The sequence below is a fragment of the Vigna umbellata genome, chromosome 11 (assembly GCF_029865625.1).
Source record: "Vigna umbellata cultivar VRB3 chromosome 11, Vumbellata_1.0, whole genome shotgun sequence".
In the NCBI taxonomy this organism is placed as follows: domain Eukaryota; kingdom Viridiplantae; phylum Streptophyta; class Magnoliopsida; order Fabales; family Fabaceae; genus Vigna; species Vigna umbellata.
Genome location: NC_142175.1, coordinates 26,459,493 through 26,482,172, shown reverse-complemented (window position 1 = coordinate 26,482,172; position 22,680 = coordinate 26,459,493). Strand labels below are relative to the sequence as shown.

At 30.8% G+C, this 22,680-nt stretch overlaps 2 protein-coding genes across 2 annotated transcripts; one reads left to right on the top strand and one right to left on the bottom strand.

Moving 5' to 3' along the window:
- The first annotated feature begins 2,704 nt into the window (after positions 1–2,704).
- LOC148191368 (golgin candidate 3-like) lies at positions 2,705–14,704 on the top strand. The gene is made up of 15 exons (XM_088102637.1): positions 2,705–3,109; positions 4,621–4,719; positions 5,950–6,078; positions 7,162–7,317; positions 7,493–7,613; positions 7,716–7,780; positions 8,563–8,731; positions 8,866–8,981; positions 9,086–9,232; positions 10,115–10,411; positions 10,587–10,652; positions 12,618–12,820; positions 13,045–13,099; positions 13,625–13,810; positions 14,072–14,704. Exons 1-15 carry the CDS (start codon positions 2,891–2,893, stop codon positions 14,480–14,482), a joined length of 2,439 nt encoding a protein of 812 aa, XP_087958763.1. The 5' UTR covers positions 2,705–2,890; the 3' UTR covers positions 14,483–14,704.
- Positions 14,705–16,619: 1,915 nt separating this feature from the next.
- LOC148191367 (reticulon-like protein B6) lies at positions 16,620–18,868 on the bottom strand. The gene is made up of 5 exons (XM_088102570.1): positions 18,550–18,868; positions 17,684–17,864; positions 17,429–17,570; positions 17,176–17,245; positions 16,620–17,084 (listed from the first exon to the last, which is right to left on the bottom strand). The coding sequence occupies exons 1-5, from the start codon at positions 18,770–18,772 to the stop codon at positions 16,918–16,920; spliced, it is 783 nt and encodes a 260-aa protein (XP_087958696.1). The 5' UTR covers positions 18,773–18,868; the 3' UTR covers positions 16,620–16,917.
- Between the last annotated feature and the right edge of the window lie 3,812 nt (positions 18,869–22,680).

Sequence of the window (22,680 nt, the reverse complement as noted above, 5' to 3'; positions counted from 1 at the left end):
AGATATGAGATGATATAAAAATAATAAGAAGAAAAAGGTTGATTAAGATAAAATTTGTAATTAGATATTGTATGGTTTTCAGGTGAAAGCAGATTAACAGCAACAATTTCTGAGACACAGTGCGAATTTGGAGGAGGATTTTGTTTGAAAGTTGGGGGTTGCAATAAGCATTGTAAGTTCATTGGGTATAAGGGTGGTGAATGTAATTCTCCTGGTAACGACTATTGTTGCTGCTCAAGATAAAAGGTCTTACTCTTATGTAATACTTTCAAAATAACTTTTTTATTACTTTATTTGTATCATAACTTTCCTTCTCATGGAATATCAATAAACTCCTTTAATTTAAAAAGTTGGTCCTCATTTAGCAACAAAATGAGGACTAAAACCAAAGTTCCGAGGACTAAAACGAACGTTTCGAAAAGAATGAGGACCATTGTACCTTACTTTGAAAGAGGGACGAAAATCAGAAACGGCCAATAGTTTAGGGACTAAAAACATATTTAATCTTTTTTTTTTCATTCCATTTTTATAAGTCTAACGGCTAACGAAATCAAAATGCGATTTTTCTCAGCATTTCCAAGGTTTTTCTATACACCTAAAATCTTTTTCTTAATGCTTAAATTATTCTTCTTATAAAAGTAATTTTTTTTCTTTTTTATATTACCCAACCCACCTACTATTAACTTTTAATCTTACTTTTTCTTAATCTAAACCTAACGTTACATCTCCTTTAAATAACGTTTCATTTNATGCTTTTTATATATCAAAAGACTTATATAATAAAGGTACTTAAGAGATTCTATATGCACAAGTCACATCCTTCATATACTCTTATGGTTGTGAAGTCGTTACATGTTAATAAAGATTCTTTTAAACCTCAAGAAAAGGACGAAAAACTTCTTAGTCCAAAAGTACTATATCTTATTATTATAATAAAACTAATGTATTTTTCTAATTATACTCGACCTAATATAACATTTGCTATAAATTTGTTAAACAAGATATAGTTCTTCACTTACAAGAAGATATTGAATCGAAGTAAAACATATACTTTGTTACCTTAAAGGTAATATAAATATGGGCTTATTTTATTCAAATGATTCAAAATTAGATCTAATGAGTTGTGCAAGTTGTTTATCAAATCCTCACAATGGTTAATTACAAACAAAATATTTGTTCATATGTGGTGGCACAACGATTTCATGGCGATATGTAAAAATAACTATAACAACAACATCCACAAATCATGCAAAATTTTAGCATTACATGAGGTAAGTCATAAATGTGTTTGATTAAGGCTTATAATTCAAAATGTGCAACAAACTTGTGGTTTATCTCAAAGAAAGATGGAATCAACAACCATATATGAAGACAATAATACATTGTGCAATTGAAAGGATGATATAAAGATCTAAAATATTTATTCATCTAGAAAATTTGACATATCTATTTACAAAGTTTTTGCTAATGATAACTTTTGAGTAATTGATTCTTAAGATTGAACTTTATTGTTTTAATGATGCGAGTTTATGTGAGAGAAAGAAATAAAATATGTGATAAATAATATTCTATTGAAAAAATAAAGAATAATGTATCTTTTTCTTTCATTAAGTTTTTATCCCAATGGTTTTTTCTAATAATGTTTTAACAGAAATTCATTTTTTAGTAATGTTTTCTATGATTGTTCATTAATTTGTTACATTTACTCATTATTCTTTATTGAGATTTGAATATTTATATTAACTATTTAATTTATATATTTTTTAATACATATTATATATATAAAGAAATACATGATAATAATAAGATATACAAAAATTAGTCTGCATATGTTTTTTTCTTTCTCTTTCATCTTTTATGTATTATCAGTTTTATTTTGTAACAAAATATTTATTAAAAAGGAACGGAAATTAGCTTTATTTTGTTATAAAATATTCATTAAATAGGTACGAAAATAAGTTTTATTCTGTAACAAAATATTCATTAAATAGGTATGGAATTTTATAACTCATGATTTCAAACGAATATTGAAAACAATTTATTCAAAAGAATTCGATAAAAGGTTTATTTGTAATATTTTTCTAATTTGTAATAATTTAAATTACATGTATGCTTGGTTTTTTAGGCAAATTCTTTTATTATTTAAATTTTTTATATAGATATTAAAATAATAAATGCAATTTATAATTTTTACCATGACAAAAATAATTCTTTTATTTATACTGAGAGAATTTTGTTTTTTGTTCACATTTGTTTTTAATTTTACCTGTCGAGTTTATATATACCACTATAAAAGAATCGATCACATCAAACTAACAATTTAAAGTTTATAAATTCTTATTTAATAAATCAAAATAAATTTAATCAATTTTTTATAACTAAATATTTTTTAAAATTGTTAGAAATAATAATTTCTTTAATAAATCGAATATCTATCCATAAAAAATATTTATATTGAATTTTTGTTAATTGAATCAAACTTTTAGGTAAAAATTTGATAAGTAAATTTTTTATTCTATTTATTATAATTCTAAATAAAATCTATAGGAACTAGATACAAGAGAAAGTGAGAGTAAAACTTGTACATTAATAGTGATAGTAGCAGCACTACACGTATCCCAGAACGTGACGTAAAACAAAACGTGACCTAAAATAAAATATTACAATAAATAACTATTCCTACAAAAAAAATTTAAGAATTAGTTGTTGTTCTTCCCCATCTGAGATCTACCAGTAATTGCACATTGCGGTGCCTACTTTCACAGATTCAGTCTCCCGCATTTCCCCCAAATCCGTAAATGAAAAATTAAAAAAGATTCAATTGCATCTTTATATATTCATTTTCATTCGTCACTGCAATTTTCGGGGGATAAGTTTGGGATTTTGAATCATGTGGGGCACCATTGCCAATTTCAAGGAAAACCTCAACAAGATCGCGCTCGATGTTCATGACGACGACGAAATTCTCCGTGAGTACGGTACCGGCATCACTGCCAACGGCGACAACTCCGCCGTCTCCGGTCGCCGGAGTTCGCACGGTTCCGCCAGTCCCAAATCGGGGATCACGTCGCCGCTCGCCAACGGCATCGATCATGCTTCTCTTCCTGAGGTCATTCTTTTTCTCTGTTTCTCTCTTAAAGTTGCGTTGCGTTGTGAATCTTTGAGCTGCTTGAAAACTTAATAAGCGCGTATCTGGTTCTGCATTGAAGTAGGTTTTGGGTTTTAGTTTTGGAAAAAAAAGTTAGATGAACTTTCTTTGAAGTTTAATCGTTCTTTAATCGGAAGTGAAGTTTCACCTAGGTAATTTGCATAAACTTTTTAGTGCAAACGTTTGTTACCAAGATTATCAATGCGAAACTCCAATTGTCTGGAGCGACATAATTAACACCTAAAGAACTATATACAAGTTTAGTTCATAGAAAAAATTAAAGAAAAAAATTAAGCAAGTTGGATATGGGAAATTATTATGTTGTTCAAGATTACCACTGTCGTAGTTGATTTCCGCTCAACAAATATCAGCTGAGTTTAATTAATTCTTTCTTGGAAATTTAAAAATTCAAGTACATGTGACAGGAATATTAGTCGGAATCATCTACTCATGGTGGTTCCGTACTGTACATCTCATTGGCCATATTTGTTCCGGATCAGGAAAATTAGTCTTTGGGTACTTGGATATTAATTTCTTCAGTAATCAATCATTTTATATGAATGTTTTGGGACTAATTTGATGACTAAAAGCACATTCAAGAACTATGAATGTAATATTCATCCTCTAAGAAATAAGAACTAACATGATGGACACTTTATTTTCAAGGACTGATTTTGACTGTTCAGTCAAGAAATGTTTCAAAATAGGTTTACTTAATGTCCAACCTGTAAGCATGTCTGTATATGCGTTGAAATTGCAGCAGCGTGCATTTAAATATCTCTTCTCCACGTAAGTAACACAGGGGATACTTTTGGAAATGTATGTTTGAGGCAACTAAATGGTATGGTAATACAAATGTGCATTATGAAACTAACTTGAGTTTACATAATGCTTATTTATCAAGTTCCGTGTACCTCAAAGATATGAAGATTCCCTTAGTTTACTATATTTTGATTGAAAATAAAAAATAACCTTTTTGCTTTTCCAACTTATCGGAAGTTACTGAGATTTTTCTATCTCTCCATAACATCATTAACTTGCCATTATTTCACACAGGCATTAGTAGGTCTGGAATGGGTTTGACTCTCCCACCCTTGCTATCACTAGGGAGGGGGAGAAACTTGAAGTCAATGAAATCGGGTTATACATCAAAGTTGTGTTGGATGTTAGAAAAGTGGGGAAAACCCGAATCCAATCAAAACAGGATTTTGTCATCAAAATCGTGTTGTGGTTAGACTGGCACCAACTGGTTAAGATTTAATTGTTATGCTTACTTTTCACGAAATTTAGTAGGTTAATAAGTGAAAATATGTTTCCATGCTTGAAATTGTAGTGTCTAAATATGTGAATGTTTATAACTTCTTTTGCCCCTTGAATCCCCCCTTACTTTAGAAGTTGATGGTTAAATAAGATGCCATTTTATAACCCAAAAGGAAAAGATGTAATTTTATTATTTGGTGTACTATTTGTAGATAGAACAGTACAAAGCAGAAATCAAGAAACTTCAAGCATCTGAGGCAGAGATTAAAGCATTATCAGTTAATTATGCAGCTCTGTTAAAAGAAAAAGAGGTACGATCATTACTTTCTGGAATATATGTAATTAATTTACATTTAATTTGTAGATTTTTGTTTTCATCAGTTCACTTGAAGCTACATAATTGTGCACTTGGGGTCTGATGAGACAGTTTTTTAATACAGAAACTTTTTGGGTTTAATCTGTTTAACTGGGTAATCTTCTATACGTTTTGAAGGACTATTGTTGGTTTTGTGCAACTTAGGGTGTTTTAAATTTATCGGTTATAGAATGAATAATGTGCTCTCACCCAAACGATTAAACTTTTGGGGCATGAGGCCTAGGTACATAATATGATATGGATACAAGAAATTTTTAAAAATTAAACACATGATATGGTCAAGATAAATTAGCAAGAAGGTTATATATGTATATTACATGAATAGACTATTTTTTGAGCAACATTAATATTACCAATTGCTCATTAATAGATAAATATATCAATAGTCAATAAATGATTACATTTTTCCAAAAAAGATACTCAAGGTCCTGACAAATAAGCATAGTTACACACCTTTCCTTCACCCATATCATAATATATTTCTTTTACTGTGTCAGGAAAAATATACTATTTCCCTACCCAAGTTAGAGTGTCATTGAAACAATCAATTTTCCATCCAAAAGAAGTTTTGGCTCTATAGAATAATTACATAGTTGTTAGGAAGAAGATAGATAACATGCTCTGACTTGTCATTTGGAAGAGAAATGCTCCTTTAGAACAACAGATATTATTGTCTGCCTTATAACAATAAAAGCTACATTTCTTACGGAGCTGAGTGCCTAGCTGTATCATATCTAGGCAGTAAGGGAGCCATATCAGGGAGTTTATTTAAAAAAATAAAATAAAATGAATGGATACTTTTTGGATAGTATGTAGATATATGTGATGTGTCAAACACATATCAGTATTGGATATGTTTCAGACATTGATATTTTTGTATTTTCAGAGTATCGGGACTTCATAGATTTTTAGATAGATGGTTTATGACATAGTATTAGATCCTCTATAACCATGTGATCTAGAGTTCAATCCTTGTTGCATTTTTCCTGGGTGGGCTTGTGCATTTTTCATGCCTCAAGGTCATAGGTGAGAAGGTGTGCTATATATGAAATCATTCATGTCTATTCATCATTATAATCACCTATCAATTTATCTTAACTATTAATTCATTGTTTGCACCTGTGGCCTTCGATAAAATCAACCATCCCCATGATTTCCTTTTCAGGATCACATTGTTAAATTGAATAAAGAAAATGGCTCACTAAAGCAGAATTTAGAGGCTACAAATGCTGCTCTGCGTGTCTCCAGAATTGAAGGTTCTGGAGTATCTACAAATGGAACTTATACAGTCAAGGTATCTCAACCTGTTCTGGAGGTCCTTCATTAAATTTGGTTTTTGGTATCTGTTGCGAAATTTAATTAGCAATGAGGATGTTTGACTGGCAGTGCCATTTGCATTCTCAAATTGCAGTTGTGATTCAAGTTTGGTTTTATACTGCAAACCTATTCTGAACATACTTGTTTTAATGACTAGTTGTGGATAGAATTATGAGTGGGCAACCGGGTATATGTCATAACCATATGAAAATGCTTGTGTCCACCAAAAGAATTGATTTTTGTTTGTTTTATAGGCTTTCACCCACCAACCTTAATTTCATATTTGAGATAATTGGCTGCTTTGAGATAAGGTCTTTTGCTTATTATTTAATGGGGACCAAGCTTAGCTAAAAGCCTTGCAACTGTTTTTTTCTTAGGTTGTTTACAGCTCATTTTGGTAGGGAAAGATGGAAAGATGACTGTTTCCTTTTGGGGCCTCAGTTTAAAGTTTGAATTTCCATCAAGAGATTTTACCCTTATAAGAATGAGATAGGATTTTCTTAGGGACTTTTTTGTTTCTTTTTTCTTTAAATATAAAAACCAAGGTATTAGAAAGCTCTTTTATAGTTATGGGTTTTCTCTGTATTTTTTAAGCAGTTTTATATAAGTCGGTGCATTTTTTAATAGCCATTCAAAAATATTTTTAAGTGTTAAAAATACTTTTGGAGAGGGTTGTATCTTTTATTATGAAAAAAGTACTTTTGGAACATGACTAATGGAATTGCAAATATGCTATTATTTGTCAACTTTTAGGATTAGATCAGTGCAATTAATGAGTATTTTGAAATAATTATCTGGTCAAACATTTATCATTCATTCAGAAGAATACGAATTTCCTTGATTTTTATACTTTTTTCGTTTTAGGTTATCTAGTGTGGGTTGGTGGGACTCGTAGACCTATCTGGTGTTATAGATGGTGATCATTAAGCTTGTGATATGTGCTTTGTTCCTTCCTAAGTATGGGAATACTGTTATGTTGTAACATGGTTAATAGTATTCGGTTATGTGGCTTTGATCTTAATAGATAACTAAGGATTCTTGTTGACTACTTTTTGTGCAGGGAAGTACAGATCAATCACCTAATCGACAGAACAAGTTCAACTTGCAACGCAAAAGTCGTAATGCCATGAACAATGGAACTGTGTCTGCTTTGAAATCTGATGCTATTCAAAGTGAGATGGAATTCAAACATTCAAATTTACAAGGAAATTCCAAGGTAATGAATGATATGTATATTTACGGGTTATTCTTAGCCTATAATTTGGTTTCTCTGTCTTTATAATGCAAACACCCATATTTTCCTGATAGTTTTGATGTATAACATTTGATAGCTTTGTATTTTATTTTTAGTGATGAGTGAATTTGACAACAGATGTATGAATGCCTTCTAGGAGCTTGCGCTTGATGGAAATACCTCAGCAGCTGTTCAACATTCCTCAGATATACAGAAGTTGAAGTTAGAACTAGAGGAAGAACGTGATCAATTGGCAAAGATTCAGCTCAAATTCCAAGGTACTTTTGTTATGCTTTTGGAATGCCTAAATTGTATCTGGGCATACAAGTAGAAGTGGCCTAAGTTCCTAACAAACATTCTTATTCTTTCTTTAATGTCAGAGGAACAGAGATTAAGCAAGTCTTTTCAAGAGGAGCTTAAAATGTTAAAGTTGGAAAGAGACAAAGTGAGTTATATTAGGTAGATATATGAATTTTCATGTTCTTGGCTGCATCATATTTACCTGGTCACACTTAAGAGAGTTATATTAGCTGATTATGTGTAATATAATATGATGGAATTGATTTCGAACTTGACAACAGCTTTGGGAGATGAAGCAAATGATGTATGCATGAAATTACCGTTACATTTCATTATGTATATTTTGGGAACCTTTTGTGATTGATACTTTTGTCATTGTGTTGTTGCTATCAACTTTTTCCTTTCACTTACTAGACATGCTCTGATAAAGTTAGAGAACTAAAGATTAAAAGCACCTCAATAAATGTTTTTTAGCCTTTCAGAAATAACTTTGCAAATTGGTCCTTCATATCGTTATACTGTTAAAAGATCCAATGAACTCACCAAATACTGATCTATATATGTTTTAAAAGAAATCTCCAGTATCTAAATCGGCTTTTGATGAACACAAATTGAGATTTAATATCAAACTATGAATAGAAGGACCAAAAGCATAAATAAATTTTCTTTCTACCACAAAAGATACAGAATAAATGGCCTTGCTGTTATTAATTCAGATGACAATCCAAATTGAAATTTTCTGTCTTTCTCTTCAAATAGAAAATAAAGTTGGCATAAACTAAAAAAGAACTGGATAGCTTTTATCAATTTTTCAAAATCTTCTTTTTATTATTTCTTTTGTTGAATCAATGATAAACATTTGCATTGTCATGGATTGGGCTGTAAAGCTTTTGGTTATCTAACTAGTAATATGTTATTGCTTTGAAGAAATCAATGGAGGTGAACAAAATACACAACGAGTTGAATGAACAAGTATCAGAAATAAAGCATCTAAAATTAGAGTTGACAAAACGGGAAAATGAAGCAGGGGAGGTTGTGGATAGCTTAAAAAGATTTATCAAAACTTTAGAGAAGGAAAACACCACTCTTAAGGTTTGTATATTTATGTTTTACCATATTTGAGTGCAGTGTAGGTTGCTACTATTTTTTTGCTCAAAAATTGATAATGATGATTTTTGTATTATTTGGCTTCCGAAACACACCAATATGATCTATTCCCCTTGTTATTAGATGGAAAAAATGAAATTGAGGCTGCTCTTGAAAATAGCAGGAAGTCTTTCACAGATAAAATGATGCGTGATGCTTCACATACTCAGGAAAAAGATTCAAGCAGTGTCAGTGATGATGTGAGCCAAAACTTCATAGGCACTTTACTTGTTATGTATTCAGATCCTTACTAATAATCGTTTCTTTTCCTTTTGGGGATTGGGCAAATGGTTTTTGGTAATAGATGCCAGATAACTCCAAAAGTTTTCCAGAAAAGGAAGAAATGGAAAGATCATTAGACAAGCTAAGCAAAGATTTGAATGAAGCCCAGCGGGACAGGGACAAAGCAGTACAAGAATTGAACCGTCTCAAACAACATTTACTGGAAAAGGTTTTGTTCTTTTTTACTTTAATATCTTCGTCTATATTTTCAATAGTGGAACCAATGACGAGTAAACATGACATTCAAGAGACAAATGATGGCTCTTTTGCATTTCTCATTAATTAACTATTAATTATATAATTAATATATTTGTAAGATATATTTTCCTGTGTTAAACTTGACCTGGCTTGAACCATTGCCAACTGACCAAACACCTTTGACTATATAGTTTACTTCAGTGTTGGAAACTGAAACTAAAACACTCCTAGGTGGCGTATTGTCCCCTCTCAGTGTACGATAAAGATTTAAACTATAAAATTATAATATTCAGTGTGAGAGACTTGGTATTCTCCATCACTTCTACTTTTCCTGTATCTATGTTCTGCCCAACTCCTTTCTTGTATCCATACATGTCAGCTCCTTTCTTCTCATAATCTATTAAGTTAATCAGTCATTCAATTTTCCCAATTGCTCCTCTTCACTCTATTTTATTGTGAACCTTAAGAGTATGGTGTTTCTTCAACATACATCTAGAATGAGACACATTTATTGTATGTATATTGACCCATGTTAATTGGTGATGTCTGATTGATCTTTCAACATTTTCTTTTCAGTAATAATATGCAGTCCGAAGCATATTTTAAGTGGTCTAAAGACAACTAAACCATGCAAACATACGCATTTACAATGATACTTGTTAACTACATTTTCCTAATAAAATGAGCTTTGGTCATGATTAGATGCTTTCATTGTGTACTTTTGTTTGATTTGTTGACTTACAATTTTGCTATGTACTGAACTGCTTTTTTTCTCCATAATCTGAGCATGCATGATATATTTACTATATCCATATTTCTGCATCAATGTTCTTTTCCTTGCTGATTTATCTAGGCATCTGAGGAATCAGATAAAATGGATGAAGACAGCAAAATCATTGAAGAGCTACGTGATAGCAATACTTATTTAACAGCTCAAGTATCGCATCTCGAGAGAACTCTGAAGCAAGCACTTGCAAGTCAAGAGGAACTGAAGATGGCTAACAATAGTGAAATTCTCAAGTCTAGAGAAGTCATTAATGACCTGAACAAGAAGCTTACAAACTGTATGAGCACTATAGATGCTAAAAATATTGAACTTTTAAATCTACAGACAGCTCTAGGGCAGTACTATGCTGAAATTGAATCCAAGGTACAAAACACATCAGTGCATCTTTTTTTATTGTTCATAAATTGCAGACATTAGTTGGGTTGTTAACACTTGCTCACTTTCATTTTCTTGGTACAGTTCCTTATATTTTAAATATGTGTGCTTGTGTCTACAGTTATGACTTACCTTTCATATGCACTATATTCTTATTCCTTAGGAGCATTTAGAAAGGGAGTTGGCTCATGCAAGAGAGGAAATTGCCAAGCTTTCTCAACTTTTGAAAGTAAGACTCTTTCTGTCTCTAAATATCTGAATGTGCTCTTGTTACTACTTTGAGAAGCAAACTGTATAAACTATTTGAGGGAAGAGAAAACCAGATTATATGATTTAGTGCAGATAAGAAACTATTTATACTGCACATAGTTTGAACTGTAACTAACCTAACTACATTGCCTACTCAGCATAACTGAGTCTGGTATCCGTTTCAGTTTATACCCATATAGGTTTCCGGTGCGATACACTTTTAATAAACATGCATGCTTCAATTAGTATCATTAGAAAACATAATCAACATATTTAGAAGAGAACTATAACACAATATTAATTCATTGCAAAATAAATCAAGGCTTAATTACTCGCTTGATTCTCACTTTGATTGGAAAGTTTCAAGTTGATCCACTTAGCTTTTTGTTTTCAACTGAGTTCCAATTTTCTTAAAAGTTGACTTAATTAGGTTTTTTTAAGAAAAAGATTACTAATGACGTTAACGGCCACGTGTCAATTTGTGTTTTTTTTTTTTTTGCAAAATTTTTTGTTTTCCACATGTCAGGTTCGTGGTGACATGTGGCATTAGTAATGCCATGTGACAATATTAGTGTCAAATGTCATTGTCTTGTACTTAATGTAATTTCTATATATGTCTTTTATATTCAATTTTGTCCCAATTTTTTCCAAAATGGAGCAATATGGTCTCTCCAAATTGAGACCAAAATTTATTATTTTTATAAATTTTATATTGATATTTTTATTAAAAATGACTTTTTAACATATTACATTGTTGCATATTATTAATCCATGTTTTATTAATTCATGTTTTTATTATAAGATTAAAACTAATTAAGTATAAATCTTATTTAGAAAAAGAGTTAGTATTTAAAACTAATATATTGATTTAATAACATTTATTAATCCATGTTTTTTTGTAAGATTAAAACTAGTTAATAACATCTACAAAAATATCAGTATAAATTTGGTCTCAAATTGGAAAGGGAATATTGCTCTATTTGGAAATAAATTGGGATTAAATTGAATCAAAGAGATATATGTAGGGACTAAATTGAGGACAAGAAAATAATACTTGACACTGACACATGGCATTGATAGTGTCACTCGTCACACCACTTAATATGTGGACAATTTTTTTTCTTTTGTAAAAAAAATTTAAAAAACTACAAATTGACATGTGGCTTCCTGTTACGTCGTTTGTAATTTGTTTTTTAAAGGACTTAATTGAGTCAATTTTTCAAAAATTGAGATCCAATTGAAACAAAAGGCTAAGCGGACACCAATTTGAAACTTTCCAACCAAACCAAAGTGTGGATCAAGTGAGTAATTAAACCATAAATCAATAAAGACATAAAATTTTATCAATTATAACCTGAAGTGTCAAATGTTATTAAGTTTATAATTGTATGAATTAAGTTTGTGTCATTTATTTTTAAGAGTTCTTGGATACACTTTTTAAAGTTTTGTATTCGCGAGTTACTTTAGTTATTTTAGTATGTCAATTGATTTTCTGAAAGATATAGGAAGTTACAAAGTTATTTTGGAAAAAAACATTTTTCCGTTTTTCAGTCTGTTTTTTAGTTTTCAAATTCTTTGTTTGATTAATAATTATTCCAAATTAATCATCTAAGTTATTAGATTAAAACAACAAATTACTATGTTATTGTCATCATCATGTGTAGCAAAATGTCATCAGTACGTAGGAACTAGGTACAATTAATCCCTTAGGGGTGTTGTGGAAGTCATTATTATGAAAAACAATGTTAATCTAATAAATAAAATTTTTGGAAAGCAAAAAAGTATAAACAAAAAATTTCTTTATTCAATATTTATGCATTTGATCTTATCTTGCATTGTTCCCAAAAAATTTACTAAAGTATATTTGTCTTGTTAGATAATAAATTAACTTGTTGGGATTCCTGATTTAGTAAGTTGTAGATTTAATGGTTACTGTTGTTACCAGGAAGCCGATCACAGAGCAGAAGTTTCAAGGAATGAAAGAGAAGAAATTTTAGCCAAGCTTTCACAATCTGAGAAGGTGCAAACTGAATGGAGAAGTAGAGTAAGCAAGCTTGAGGATGATAATGCCAAATTGAGGAAAGTTCTTGAGCAGAGTATGACACAGTTGAATAGAATGTCGGTAGATTCGGATTATCTTGTTGACAGGTTAGCCTGTTTGTGTTCTTTCTTAGTATGTTTTTCTTCCAACATTTGCTTGACCATGTGATTTCTCGTAAATTGATGAAATATTCTGGAAAGTGCATTTGTCTACTCTTTATTTCTTTATAAGATTATTTTTGGAATCTTCTAAGTAAGGATTTTGGCTGAATTTAGGCTCGAGATAGTATTTTTATTATGCGTCATACTAATCTAAATTAAATTGGTTGCAGGCGCATTGTGATAAAATTACTTGTAACTTATTTTCAGAGAAATCACAGCAGAGAGGTATGAAAATGTTATAATTTTTGTTTCTTTAAATGCATTGTGCAGGACTGGGTCTGAAATGAAACCCAACAATATCCTTTATTTTGTTCAAAATTGTTATAGTTCATGTTGCATGTGTATGGGTGCTAGTGGGGGCGACAGAGAGCAAATTTCTGATATATGACTAGCATTTTAAAAGTCCCAAGATTTGGTTAAACTGAAATAAAGGGAAATAGTAACATTTTTTCGTAAGTTATAGAGGAGTTGAGAAAAGCTTTTTCCCTTGGAATAAACTAAACCAAACACGCACAAGAAATCCAAGAGGTGGTATGTGAGAAAAATTATTAGCTACGTGAATGAATGCAACGTTGATTCATGTTTTAACCTGAGTATGAAAGGGAAATGGTATGCAATTGTATTCTTCACATGCATTTGTTTACTTGCAGCTTATGTTTGCTTTCCGTAACTTGTACTTCTGTGTTGGATGTGTTATTTTATCTGATTTGTGGGATGTCTTGTGCTTACTGTTTGATACATTGGGAACAGGTTTTGGATCTTATGGTTCGCATGCTAGGATTTTCTGATGAGGATAAGCAAAGAATTGGTGGTGCTCAACAAGGTGCTGGTAAAGGTGTTGTTCGTGGAGTTCTAGGGCTGCCTGGCCGCCTGGTTGGAGGCATCCTGGGAGGAAATTCGACTGAATCAGCAGCTAATGCGGGATCTGATAACCAGGTAATTTCTTCTTATCTCTTATAACTTCTCTAATGGTACATTTGGCTGTTTTTCAATAGAACAGATCACCACTGATGAGAAAATGGAGGAAATAGATTTATGTGATTCTATGCAATATGGATTAATATCTAGTTGAGTTTATCAGTATGGTACTTTATTAAATTAACCAATGAATTTTTCCCGACTGAACCATGTGTAAGTGTAATCAACCTTGTGCTTTAGAAATTTGAGTTGAATTTCTTATTATGTTTTCTCGTGCAGTCTTTTGCAGATCTGTGGGTTGATTTTCTTCTCAAGGAAACGGAAGAAAGAGAAAAGAGAGAATCATCAGGAAATTCAGGTAAATCCACGGAAGATCCTTCCAATAAAAGTCCAAATACTATGTCTGCCACTCCACCATTTTCCAACAAAAGTCCAAACACTATTTCTGCCACTCCACCATTTTCCAATAAAAGTCCAAATACTATTTCTGCTACTCCACCCTTTTCGAATAGGACGTTTGATGCTGGAAAAGCATCACCTTTTCAGATTACTCCAATTAATCAAAACGTCAGTCCTCCCCCTCGTGTTTATTTTCAGCGCTCTGAACATTTTGATTCTGAGTTCTCAACAGTTCCTCTTACGTCATCCGATTCTCAAACATCTAGTTCTAATCTGCTTCCAAGATACTAAGTATACATTGGAGTACGCAATTAAACAAAGGTATATATCATTGTTTGTTAAATTATAGGCATGCGATATTGTTCAATTAATTCTTTAACATTTAAAATGAGTGTCTCTTTTTCTATTAAGAGGGTGCGGGGAACTTCTCAGTAATTTTGGAAGATGTAGATCTCATGTAATATCGTTCACATTTCTTTAATGTATATAATACACAATTCTATACTTGTACCAGTTCGCAGCTATAATGTATTATCTATTTTGTGATCCGTAGTTTTCCCGCCAAATGTTTTACCTCTGATATTTTGTTAATAATGTTATAACTCCATGTTAGGAAAATAGTGAGCTTAAAGTTTAGTACATATACAATCTTCATTGAAGGAAATTATTGTGACCGTACTTGGTATCAATTTCTGTGGTTGGAAAAAGCAATAGAGGGATATGCTGTATTGAAAATGGTTTCAATATAGCTACTCAAAATTTTCCATTCGTCTGCTATACTCACTTCTCCAATCTCTACATGTTAGTTTCAACTTTTGCTATCATGAAATCATTCCCAAGGATTCAGAATTTATTAGACTTTAGTTATTACTCACTGATTTTTATCGTACACAAAATCATATATTCCATTAATTTTTCGCACATTTAAGGCGTTATTTCACAGTAATTTTTCCATATATACATCTACCAGGATAATTTATTTTTCTGCTGTTTTACTGTAAATTCCCTTTTGCAAACTTTTTCCTTTTTCTAAATATACTGTCTCTATTGTTAACGTTTTACATTTAAGATTTAATTGTTAAAAATGTTGAATTTTGTCAGAAAAATATTTTTCAAAAAGAAAAAAGGAAAACTAAAAAAGAAGCTCCGTGAATTAGTTGTTAGCTTAAAACTTGATATCAATGAAAGAGAATCGACTCTATTAAAAATGGATTGTGTATATTATTGATAGAAGTACTTGTGTTCTCGCTATCAGAAAAATAAAACGCACTGTTCACTTAAAATAAAATAGTTTGTTACATATTCAAATCAAAATCACATTTAAATCTTGAATTGCTGGTTAAAAGACACAAACTACTTATGACTTATTTCATATGCATATAACCAATTTATTTGCCATACAAACAAACCTTTAAATTGTATTGATTAAAATTGTAATTGAATTGTCTGTAGCAGGAAACTTTTAACTTACAATATTATACTATATTTATAAAATAAAAATAAAATGTAATCAAGTATTACATGAAATTATTGCTAAATTATAAATAAATTTTAAATTATATTATGTATGCTAATTTGTTATATTAAAATAGTTTATAAAAATATATGCAAAAATTATTTTTTTTAAATGATAGAAATTCTGAAAATAATCCGTAATCTGCGTATATTCATAATTTGATTAATTGTTATAGGACAAAATAATATCTTTGTTCTAGGACCAATATATATAAATTCACATAAACAATACTATCTTTGTTCTAGGGCAAAAAAAATATTGTTCTAAAACGATTGCAATTTAATTTTAAAAATATATTAATGTTTATAGTTTTCAATAAAATATAAATTAAATTATTTAAAATTTAATCCAAATAAATTACATCATTATTTATATTTCATATATAAAATAACATTTTTATTGAGATGATAAACATTTTAATTAATGACTCGTGATTAACTTGTACACTGCCAACTGAATAAACATTATAGTTGATTATGTATAAAAGATAGCTAATAAAATAAAATACATGGCACTTTGTTAATTCATAACTGAATAACAACGTAATTTTTTACTTTACAAATACTCGATACATTTATTTATATATTCGAGTAAAATACATGGCACTTTTGACGGCAATTCCTCGTAGTAACGCAGACTTCAGACTATTTTATTGTATCTTTTTCAGACTGCTAATATTGTATTGAAAAAAGTTACAGGAAAACTACAATATTGTTTTAAAATGAAATAATATGACTCACTGTCCAAATTCTCCACAAAATTTACTTTTAAGAAAATAAATAATTCATTTTTCTATAATTAATTTATAAATAAGCTATTTGTAGAAATTGAGCTAATTTATCTAAATTTTTATGCAAGCTACTCCTGATTTTAACTTCTAAAATAAAGTGTGAAATATTGAATCATCAAACAGAAACACCAACCACAAGAAATCTTAATCAAAGAAAAACGTTGACAATTAACATAAATATTTTTTGCTTACAATATGATTACTGATTGAACGACTACATGGTCCAACAAAAGTTGTAATCAGCAAAATCGACATTCTCGTAGCAAACCTGAAAAAGCTCATGATCTTGAATACCGCACCCGCCAAAAAGCAAGTCCAAAAACAAGGCTTGGCATATGGTTTCAAAGAAACGAGGCTCTTAAATAAAAAAGACTCAAGTGGAGCCCTCTTTTCGTCTTCAGAATACCAAATACTTAAACACTAAGCTAACTTGCCTTTCAATGGACCTTTCGGGATCTTACTCAACACTTTCTCGTCAAACACAGCATACTGTTTTTTGAACTCGATCAATCCTTTCTCTGCCAGAGGGTCTATCTTGTCTTCATACTTATCATAAAAGACAGGAACCGTATGCAACAAAACAAAAACTGCAAACGAAGATCAAGGAAATCAGTGAAATTCCATAAATCATTGTCATGGCTTAAAACTAAATATAAAGCAAGAACAAGTTATTCTTACCAATGTAGAACAAGGTCAAGAAATTGACCCAGCTTCCCACAATTGATAGAACCCATGTGCTAACAATAACCTATCATAACATCAAGAACAGAATGCTCAGTTATTCAAACTAAAACTAACATTAAATTGAGAATCATAGGTACAGCATTTTGTAGTTCAAACCATGTTAAAATCCCATAATTCATAATAATTACACGTTAAAATAGAATATTTGATGTATATGAATGAAATTGGAAATGAGTTTAATGCATACAATGAGGAATGTCTTCAAATCTCTTCCAGAACCGATAGCATGCAAGGCAGCAAATCCGCGATTGAGTTCAATTGTCAATGCAGATGCAAATTGAAGAAAAGGTTCTTCAGAAAGATGAACAACTGGGATGCGAGGTGGTGCCCTGAAACAACAATATTTGATATTACATGCAATGCAAATTGGTTAGAAACAAATGACAGCCACTACACAGGATGACTTGGTTCAATAATAGAATAACAACTTCCAAATTCTTACTTGTGAATAAATGTATGGGCATTGGACCACAAAAACAAAACCGCAAGCAACAGAATCAAGATGTGGCCGACTAGCGTAAGCAGATGATATTCAAGCAACTCAAAAAAGATCCAAACAGCTGTTGCTACAGCAAGTACACTAGCAGATATCTTCTTGTTCCTCCACAACAGCACATCAGCAGCTGCAATTGAATAGAACAATTGGTTAGGATTAAAAAAATAAATCCCATGTGAAATATTTTAGCTTCTGATTATAATAATTTAGCGATTATTATATGGAGCTTTTAAAAAAGAAGATTGTAGTATATTTGTTTACAATTTACAAGAAAACTCCAAAGTGACTATTTTTTCTAATAACTTCTGAGTTCAATAAAATTTAAATTATTTCAATATTTTGAAAAACTGGAAGCCACACGAAAAACTAAATAAATGATTCCTTCCCGAAAAAATCAGGTATTTCAAAGATATCTCCGATCTATATGATAAATCAACGTGTTTTTTTGACGGCAGTCAAACAACAATACTCAACAGGTAAAAAGACCACAAATCAAAACCCAATTAGAGAGCAATACAACATGTTGCTTCGTATGAATATACCAAAATACTCATTAAATTCAATATAAGCGAACATCGAGCACAAAAAGATTCAAAATTCAATATCTCACACTTAAGTGAACTCGAATTCCACTTCCAAATAATAACGTAGCATTCAAACAACTTAACTCCACTACTTAACAAAATGTAGCATCGTTCAGAATCTACTCAACATAGATCAACGAATCACTTCACATCACAGATCTAACGAAACCACACCCAAACAGTGTCAATTAAGACAAAGAAAAGAAAATGCTAGAGAGAGATTCATACGCTTTCCGCCGCCTAGGACGGAGTGAACGGGCTTCTCCCTCCCGAAGAGACGGAAAACCTTATCCTTGATCGAGGAAGTATCCTTGATCGAGGAAGATTCCTTTTTGTCGGAATCGGAATCCGAAGAAGAGGAAGAGTCATGGCCATGGAGCTTGTCGGCGATCTTGTCGAGCAACGATTCCCCAGTCGCCGGTGCTGCAGTGTGCTCCGATTCTTCCGCCATTGTCTTCGAAAAACCCTAAATCTTCGAACGCGGAACCGCTCTTAAAGGGATCGAAAGGTTTTCGCTTTAGGCTCGTGCAGATGACAAGTAACGTGCGAGGCGCTCGGTGTCCCTTCTTATAGTGTTGTGCAAAACGAGGTTCAGTGCCGAACCTCAGGTTCGGTACACATTTGAATCTGGCACCAGTAATAGAGAGAGGGAAACCGTAGGAATTGACGGCGCCTCTGTTCAAAATCACTAGTGTTACTTTTCCCCCTAATAATCAGATTTTACTAACAGTCTAAAATGCATTAACTAAAAATAAAATTCTAGAACCGATTTTCTTATGTTACAGTAGCATTGATTAGCGGGTAAATTTATATTTAAATATGAGTATTTTTTATTAAAATTAAAATTCTATTTTTCAAATACGTATGGTTTTAAGTACAAAAAATACTAATTTTAATGAAAAATGTGCTTAAATTACATCGATTAATATATTAAACTTATGTTTTGTACGTTGTTTGATAAAAACAGTTATTTTCTGTATTTTACTTTATCTGTCTAATGTACACATTTCCGAAAATAATTAATCATATTCATTTTAAAATAGTACTGTTTTATTTTATTTTTGGTAATTTTTTTTAACTAAAATACATTTTCTATAAATTAAAAAAAATGATAATAAAAATAACTGATTAAGGTATTTTAAAATGAATATCAGTAAACAAAGGTGTTACTAAAAATGTTTAATCTTTTGAATATTTAAAGTTAAAAAGATTTTAAAATTAGATTGTGTTATTATCTAATGACTTATTCTATTTTAATATGAAAGGAATTTTGGTGCATAGTTTTAATTACTAATTTTTTGTTCATATATTTAAAAATAAACAAATTTGATACATAAATTAAATTTCTGAATTTTGATCTGTAGATTTAAAAAGTAATAATTTAAGGAAATTAGAACAGCGTTTAAATGATTGAAATTAAGGAAATTTATTAGCAGACTATGAATTGAAAGAAAAAAAGAAAGTGGTTGTGCAAGAAAATGGTGACGTGTATGGCGGTGATACTTTAGAAAAGTGGTGACCGACAATATCAAAAGTTGTGGGACATGGACGGTTACTCCTTTACGCAAGACACATTCTTACAAGCAAACGCCTACACTTTTTTATCATATATATATATATATATATATATATATATATATATATATATATATATATATATATATATATACTCATTTTCGTACATTCTTCATTATTTTGAAAAAAAAATACAAATTATGATGTTAATAAATTTTAATCGAGAATATACATGATTAAATAATTAACTGTTAATTTTTTCTTTAAAATAATTAAAAAAGATAATTTAATTTAATATAAACTTATGGTTCCAATTTATGTAAGAAATTTTGTACTCAATCCATCTCAACAAAAAATGTTAAATTCAAATTTATGAATGAAAAAATAATATTAAAATAAAATTTTCAACCATTAATTAAGTTTCAACCACTTCATATTAATATATACAGAAGTTAATATTCTAACAAAGATAAATTTGTTTGGAAATTTTCTTTGATACTTTTAACCAAATGCAAGAATACGTGTGTTGTACAAGATACTTTTAACTAAATGCTACTTCTAACGTCCCCAAAATTTCACACAGAATACTTCATAATTTATTTATATTTACATTACATTACATGTACGATAACATTCCGTAATCTTATACTTAAAAATTCATAATTAATATATGAATTTTACATGTTTTAAGCTCAGATAAAAAAAAAATCCTAATTATAACTTGGGTTCTTCTATCTCTCCCTTCCTTGGCACTGAGTCAGACGACATTCCTTCATCTGCTCCCGTATAACGAATTATACTATCATCGCACATACCCAAACATAAACACAAACAAGTAGGGTGAGCTAACATGCAACCAATCATTTCTGAAACATGCATATTTACTTTAATGCACTCAACAAATCTCATATAATAATTATGTCAGACACACTGATACCATCATACAAAAATCACATCATAGATACTCATTCATTACTTTAATACACTTGATATACACTCATACCACAGTACCCAATATACACTCATTCCACAATACCCAATAGACACTAATCTCGACGATATGTTATTGAGCGATTCAACGGAAGGTTCCCCATTTGTGATGCCATTCTTAGTCCCCTCACTATGTCCAAAACTGACACATAGACCATGACATCCTGCCCTCCATACCATTCACAAGGTTAGTCCCCTCACTATGTCCAAAATCGGCACATAGACCAAGACATCCTGCCCTTCATACCACTCACAAGGTTAGTCCCCTCACTATGTCCAAAACCGGCACACAGACCAGGACATCCTGCCCTTCATACCACTCACAAGGTTAGTTCCCTCACTATGTCCAAAACCGGCACATAGACCAGGACCTCCTGCTCCTCTCACCACATAATTCATCCCTCTCTACTTGAAACTGGATGATTATTAGAGTATCAGGATAACCTCCAACTACGGGACCCTCAACATCAACATATACATAAATACCATAACATTACTGAATCTCTCCACGAGACTCAAACCATATTCATATTCCTCAACTCACATTATACCCTTACAAAATCTCCCCATAATACTCATATCATGTTCAGACGCATAAATTCAATTGCAATATAATAAAATGCAATCATCACAATTATAATTCATAATTCCATATCTACCACAATAACATGAATTCATCAGACATTTCCATTCCAACAAGATATATTGCACAATAAGTTAACAGTACATAATCTGTTCAATAGGATTTAAGTTAAAAACTTGTCGAGTAGACTTCTAGGAAAGAGAGGAGCGTCACAATGGACAACTCAAGTACCAAGTCTTTCCTTAGCCAAAGTGTTCCTCAACTAGTTTTTAACAAATTTTTTATTTACAGATTCAAAACAACATCATATAAAATTAACACCGAATTTCAATATAGATATCAAAAAAATAGAAATTAAGCAATATTGAGATCCCTGAGAAGATACGAAATTAATATCTCTAAATCTGTAACTCCGATTTCAAATCTGAACGGTCAAAGTAATTCACTATGTGTTAGAAACTACATATTAAATTTTCAGGTTGATCCAACGGTTAACTAGATAGATATTGAGGTTTTACCGAGGTAAGTCAGGGACAAAATTTTAAGTGGTTTTCGGTTATACTCAAAATGCGGAACTAATTCCTCTAAGCACAAACATCTAATTACAAATCTGAACGGTCAAGATGACTTAATATGTCTTATGAACTACATACTAAAGTTTGGGCTCAATCTAATCGGTAAATGAAATGCATCTGAAGTTTTTACCATGATGACTTAAGAATAGAAATATAGTGTTCATAGATTTTTCAAACTTTCAAAATTACTTTCTCAAAACATAGACTTCCAATTACAAATCCGATCGGTCAAAGTGTAGTAATATATTCTAAGAATCATATATCAAATTTTCAGGTTGATCTAACGGTGAAATAGGTCAGAATCTATATTTTACCGAGAGGACTCAGTAACAGAACTACAGGGGTAATTAATTTACTCAAACATGCAGGATTTATTTATCCAAGTACAAACTTCTAATTGATGATCCGAACGGTCAAAGTGAAGAAATAGGTCTTAGGATTCATATATTAAATATTTAGCTAAATCCAATTGTAAAAACAATTAAAAGGAAGGTTTTACCACAGTAATGCAAAAATAAGAAAATTATAATTATGAAAACTAAATTTATACAAATGAATAGATAACTACCATTACCAAAATTTTAACATATTCATAACTCATATTCATGATCATAACATGCATAAAAATCATATATAAAAAAGATTAGCTCCACTACCTCTATTCCAGACTTAATCTCGTGCTTAGAAATTGTTTCC

What these genes read in the sequence shown, in the direction of transcription:
- LOC148191368 (XM_088102637.1), top strand. Translation starts at nt 2,891, where the DNA reads ATGTGGGGCACCATTGCCAATTTCAAGGAAAACCTCAACAAGATCGCG. An exon ending in CTCTGTTAAAAGAAAAAGAG is followed by an intron (nt 4,720 to 5,949) that starts GTACGATCATTA and finishes TTTCCTTTTCAG; the next exon opens with GATCACATTGTTAAATTGAA. An exon ending in AACAACATTTACTGGAAAAG is followed by an intron (nt 9,233 to 10,114) that starts GTTTTGTTCTTT and finishes TGATTTATCTAG; the next exon opens with GCATCTGAGGAATCAGATAA.
- LOC148191367 (XM_088102570.1), bottom strand. Translation starts at nt 18,772, where the DNA reads ATGGCGGAAGAATCGGAGCACACTGCAGCACCGGCGACTGGGGAATCG. An exon ending in GCCCATACATTTATTCACAA is followed by an intron (nt 17,571 to 17,683) that starts GTAAGAATTTGG and finishes TTGTTGTTTCAG; the next exon opens with GGCACCACCTCGCATCCCAG. An exon ending in ATTTGAAGACATTCCTCATT is followed by an intron (nt 17,246 to 17,428) that starts GTATGCATTAAA and finishes ATGTTATGATAG; the next exon opens with GTTATTGTTAGCACATGGGT.